Source organism: Primulina eburnea, chromosome 13 (genome assembly GCF_022965805.1).
Source record: "Primulina eburnea isolate SZY01 chromosome 13, ASM2296580v1, whole genome shotgun sequence".
In the NCBI taxonomy this organism is placed as follows: Eukaryota; Viridiplantae; Streptophyta; class Magnoliopsida; order Lamiales; family Gesneriaceae; genus Primulina; species Primulina eburnea.
The window spans coordinates 25,606,792-25,612,359 of record NC_133113.1 but is presented as its reverse complement, the minus strand read 5'-3'; the positions used below and the strand labels follow the sequence as shown (position 1 = coordinate 25,612,359).

At 34.4% G+C, this 5,568-nt stretch overlaps 1 protein-coding gene across 1 annotated transcript; it reads left to right on the top strand.

Moving 5' to 3' along the window:
• The first annotated feature begins 2,097 nt into the window (after positions 1-2,097).
• LOC140809493 (protein PNS1) lies at positions 2,098-5,001 on the top strand. The gene is given in 6 exon segments (XM_073167147.1): positions 2,098-2,324; positions 2,453-2,815; positions 2,904-3,572; positions 3,574-3,819; positions 3,993-4,226; positions 4,584-5,001. Coding segments are annotated over 6 exon segments (1,707 nt in total). The 5' UTR covers positions 2,098-2,306; the 3' UTR covers positions 4,761-5,001.
• The last annotated feature ends 567 nt before the right edge of the window (positions 5,002-5,568 follow it).

The window sequence follows — 5,568 nt, the reverse complement described above, 5'->3', positions numbered from 1 at the left end:
ACGTTTTAAAAGTTATTTATAATATTATTTGCATGATTTCAGATAAATGTTACTTAGTATTAAAATTTAAACAATTCGCACATTCATGTATAACTTGTTTAATTGTTTATCTGTGTCACCAAGGAGGGCAATTGCTTTTCTAATGGTCTAGAATATTATTCGATTCGTATTTAAAATTATCGAACTTGAAAAAAATGTATTCGAACACTTTTGAGATGAATTATTTTTTAGACAATTTGTGAGATTAATATTAATATAAATATACCATAAATTATACGAACTCAAAAGCTCATTGTACAAGATATAAAAAAAAGAATAAGTTTATTGTGAGACGGTCTCACGAATCTTTATATGTGAGACAAGTCAACCCTACCGATATTCACAATAAGGGGGGGTGTATTCAACGTGAGAAATTTATTGACTTTTAATGACTTTTGTAGATTTTAAAAATCTAAAGGTATTCAATCAAGACTTTTGCATACTCTATAGAAGTCTTGTGGTATTCAAAATAGACTTTCATGGAGTTTTAAAAAGTCAAGTGATATTCAACATTGACTTTTATAAACTCTATAAAAGTCTACAGGTATTCAAATTTTCCATGGACTTTTAATAACTCCATGGAATTCATTGACATACAAACATTAAAGTCTAAGGTACAACTACAAATTGTAAAACATTGTATTTGGTTCACCCCAAATATTTGAATGGATTTTTAAAACTTCTAACTCTCTCTCTGTCGCTTCACATCACATATCTTCATATCTTCTCTCCTCTCATCTATTTCTATTTCTCTCAAATTTTCGAAGTGTATCTCTATATATATTTTCATCTTTCTTTTTCAAATTTTTCATTTTTTGGCTGATTATTCATTAAATAATTTTTTATTTTAATAACACGGGGAAATTTTAAATTATAGAATTGATTTTGTGATTTTTAATTTATGATTTATACAAATTAATGTAATATTCAATAATAATAAAAGATGATAAAAAAAATGTTGTTTAATTCTTAATAATTGAATAGTTTCGTAACAACAATGATTTTTTAAATTCATTTTCGTATTTTTAATTAATATGTGAGCTATGATATTTTTATACAAAATTATATTCACACAATAATAAATAATATTATTTTTACATATATATTATCAATTTAAAAATAAGATTACATGTTAATCAATTGATGTATTTTAAAAAATTTACAAACATGCATATAAACACACATATATATATATACATGTAAGGATTAAACGATTTAACTTTTAAATAAGTAAATTTATTTATTAATATAAATATTAAAAATAATTTCAAATTGAATATGTTATATATGTCAATTAATTATTGGTTCAAAGAAATTAATAAAAAAATCACATGTTATAGTTAAGTACAAAATTTATAAAATTCTATAAAAAAAAATCTACAAAAGTCTATAAAAATCTTGCAAAAAAGTCTACATAAATCCACATAAATCTGTTTATAAATCTGTGAGATTCCATAAAAGTCAATAAAAATTTATCAAATCCATAAAAGTCTATCATTTAAAAAAGTCATTAAAAGTCATCAAACTCTGAATTGAATACACCCCACTAAAAAAAAAAATACTCTTAACATAAAAAGTAATATTTTTTTTTATGGATGACCCAAATAAGAGATCTGTCTTACACAAATTTTTCAAAAAAAAATTCTCATCTGTCTTTTCACTGCACAAGAGTTAAATAATAGATAATATCCAAACCTCATTTCTATTTCCTAAAGCCCTCATTCCATTATCTATTTCTTCAATTACAAAATCAACGATAGAGTTTTTCATCACATTCGACGATCGGTTAATCTCGATTTCGAAGCTTTTTCTTCTCCTCCGAAGTTCTTCTCAACGTGTGGCGACCGGTGAGTTTCTTCAGTTCCGTTCCTCTTTTTCTTCAGTAACATTATTTTGTGGAAACATTAGATTCAGTAAATTGAACTTAATTAAGTCTCCAAATTTGACCAAAATTTATCACGTGGACAATTATGAACAAAATCAGCCGCCGTGGACCTACCCACATCAGATTACAGCTCCACATTTGCCTCGCTTTAAATGGTGGATTCCTCTGCCATTGTTGCGCGTGAAAGGCTCGAACTTTCCAACTGCGCGTGGTTAAGAAAAATGTACTTGTCTGATTAATAATACTTAAAAGCAAAGAAAATAATAGAAGGGGAGCCACGGCTGCTGCATTACCATTTACCAAACACAAAAAACCAAATCTAACGTTCATCTGTGGGATCATACCAAACACGTCATCATCACGCGCCGTCTTACTCCGTCGAATGGGTGCTACAGAACCAGTAAGGCAACCCACCACCGCCTAATCTTGAACAACCCTTTGGAGGAATAGTTAGACCGTGTATTTCTTGAGATATCTGTTTTTTCCTCCCCCTCAATTCATTTAATTAGTTGCGGTTACATATTGTAGGTAGTTGTGCACAGAGAAGAAGAAGAATCAATGGCAGAATCAGAAGAGAATGAGGATAAAAGGGAAGAAGTAAAGGATTTGGAAAAAGGTGAAATGAATATTCACAGTCGTCAAGAATCAACGGTTGAAACCCATCCTCCGAGTGGATTTCACATGTCGAGAATGCAAAGATTGAGCAATACAAATCCTTTAAGACTGGTGATAGATAATGCCACAAGGGTTGCTGCATCTTCTCCATATCCACAGCAGCCTCGCCCCTCGCCTTCGCCTCTGCAGCAGCCTCGCCCCTCATCTTCGCCGCTGCAGCAGCCTCGCCCCTCGCCTTCGGCTCTGCAGCAGCCTCGCTCCACACCTACGCCACAAGTAAAAAACTAAGCTTTTAAATTAAATAAATTCATTTTCTTGGATTTTGATTGGATGTATTTTCTGGGTTTTGTTTGTTTTCTACCAGCAGCAATCGGTGGCATCATTGAATTCAAGGTCATACACAAACAAGTTTTCTCTTGTTTTGTTCCTTCTGCACATAGTCCTTGCTATCGGGCTAATGGGGTTTTTGATATTCAAGGGGGTGCAAGGCTTGTTACGAGAAGGGAGAACGAAAAGGGAAGAGAAGAGGGTAGTGATGCATTTTTTGCCTCAAGTTGAGGCTGCATCTTTTCTTAGCATAACATTAGCATTTATATGGCAAAAAGCAGTGAGATTATGGCCTAGATTCATGGTTCATTTCATTATTTGGAGTTCTTTTGCCCTTTCGTTATCCGCCGGAATCCTTCTAATCTGCTTCCAAATGCCGGCCACTGATGGGGTTGGAGTCTTGTTCATTGCTTTTGCCATAGGTAATGGACTCTACGCATGTTGGGTTACCCAAAGAACTAGTTTTTGTTCCAGGCTTTTCATCAAAGCCCTCGAGCCCGCCGCGAAATTCCATGATATAAACCGTCCTATTTATTGGATGCTTGGTGCTGGATTCTTGTGGATGTCAGTTTGGATCTTTGCAGTGGTTGGGGCTTTCAATTTCTATGTTCCACCGGCTTTGGTTATAATAGTATTGGTACTGAGTCTTGCGTGGGTAGCTGAGGTAATGAGGAATGTGGCTAACATGACAGTCAGTAGAGTGATTGTCTCTGTATTACCTTAGAGGAATGCAGTCAAGTACTCAGTTCTGCTTCCAACGAGCATTGTCTAAAAATTTGGGAAGCGCTAGCCTTGGATCGCTCTTTGTTCCCGCCATCGAGGCGCTCAGGATAGTAGCACGAGGGCTGAATTTGATCGAAGGTGAAGACGAATTCATGTTTTCTTGTGCACATTGTTGTCTGAGAGTGATGGAATCTATTTTCAGCCGCGGCAACGGCTGGGCCTATGTTCAGGTAATAGTCTGCTACTATTGAAATTTTGGAAGGTCAATAAACTTGGTAACAACTTCTCCATAGATAATAGGCTAGTTTTCTGATTCCACCCCAACTTTTGGGCTTATGACCTATCGGAATTGTTCCTTTCTTACTATCTTTAACGAAATACATGTGATCAATAATATGTTCAGATTGCTGCATACGGAAAAGGTTTTGTCCAGGCATCACAAGACACATGGGAACTCTTTAAGAAGAGAGAAATGGAGGAGGTTGTTGATTCTGATATAACAAGTGCCATTTGCTTTCTCACCGGCATCTGCAGTGGCTCGATTTGTACGATTGTCGTTGTTGCTTGGACGTCCACCACCTACCGAGGCTACATGGCCACCGTCGCCGTGCTGGCTGCTTTCATCGGTTACCTAATGGTTTGTTCTATTCCAAAATGATTGGGTTCTTTCCTATATTTTGTACGTTGGATGCATGACATGCACGCTTGAAGCAAGTTATCATTTACTTACAAAAATGCATGTGATAGAAAACTGAAATTAAGAGAGCCAGATGAGTGAAGTTGGGTCAGGAGCTACGCGAACTAACTAGTTCGATTCGAGCCAAATGTTAGCTCGAGCTTTTTGACCAGTCGACCTCAAACTCAAATGCCTCACACATGCTAAACTCGAGTTAAGATCTATGATCGAACTCGTGAAAGTCTCTTTCAAACACAACTTGAAGTAGAAATGCTAGATTTTCTGACTAATACTTTGGTTGCTTTGGCATTGTGACAGACTAGGATAGCAATGGCATTGCCCCATGCCTGTGTAAGTTGTTACTACGTCTGCTATGCTGAGAATCCAGACAACAGGCTCTTTGATAAAACCATACAAGATCGAATAGACTTGATAAAATCTGGTCGAGACGTGGCCGTACCAACTCCTAGAGTTCCTCGTAGATTCATGAGATAATCATCGGCTGAAACTCTTAAAAATTTTCGCATTCGACCGATGTATATATACTACTAATTTGTACTGATCGAGCTTCATTTGATACATATGCATAAATGTTGTGTGTGTGTCGAATCAATCAAATATGTATCTTGGTATTGGAAAGCGATTTATTATTTTGTGTGTATGTTCAAGTTTGGAGTATTGTATTTGATTGGTATCCAAAGAAAATATTCCAATCAATTATTGAAGATGATCTTTACGACAAGAGTGGTGGAAATTAAATGCTTTGATAGTGAAGGGTGAGTATGATCAAATATGAGAAAGTAGGAAAGGTATGCTCCATGAAAGAAAGTTTTAATTAAGATTACGTCTCTTATGAGTCGGTCTCACGAATATTTATCTGTGAAACGGGTCAATCATACCGATATTCACAATAAAAAGTAATACTCTTAGTATGAAAAAGTAATATTTTTTCATGAATGACTCAAATAAGAAATTCGTCTCATAAAAACGATCCGTAAGACCGTCTCACACAAGTTTTTGTCTTTAATTAAATTATATCAGTTGAATTTATATAAAACAATATATAACACACACACATTTGATTAATTAAAAAATTTTATAAATAAAATAACGAGAAATATTCTTATAATATTCTTTTAGAGTAGAGTACGAGTTGATGGTTAGAAATAATATTGTATTTAATGCAAAAATTATACTATTTTATTAAAAGAATATCTTGATGAAATTAAAATTTCAGGCCGAAAATCTTCTTTGGATATTCGAGATTTTCCTTAGAAGGGGCAAGAATTAAGTGGCCATGAGA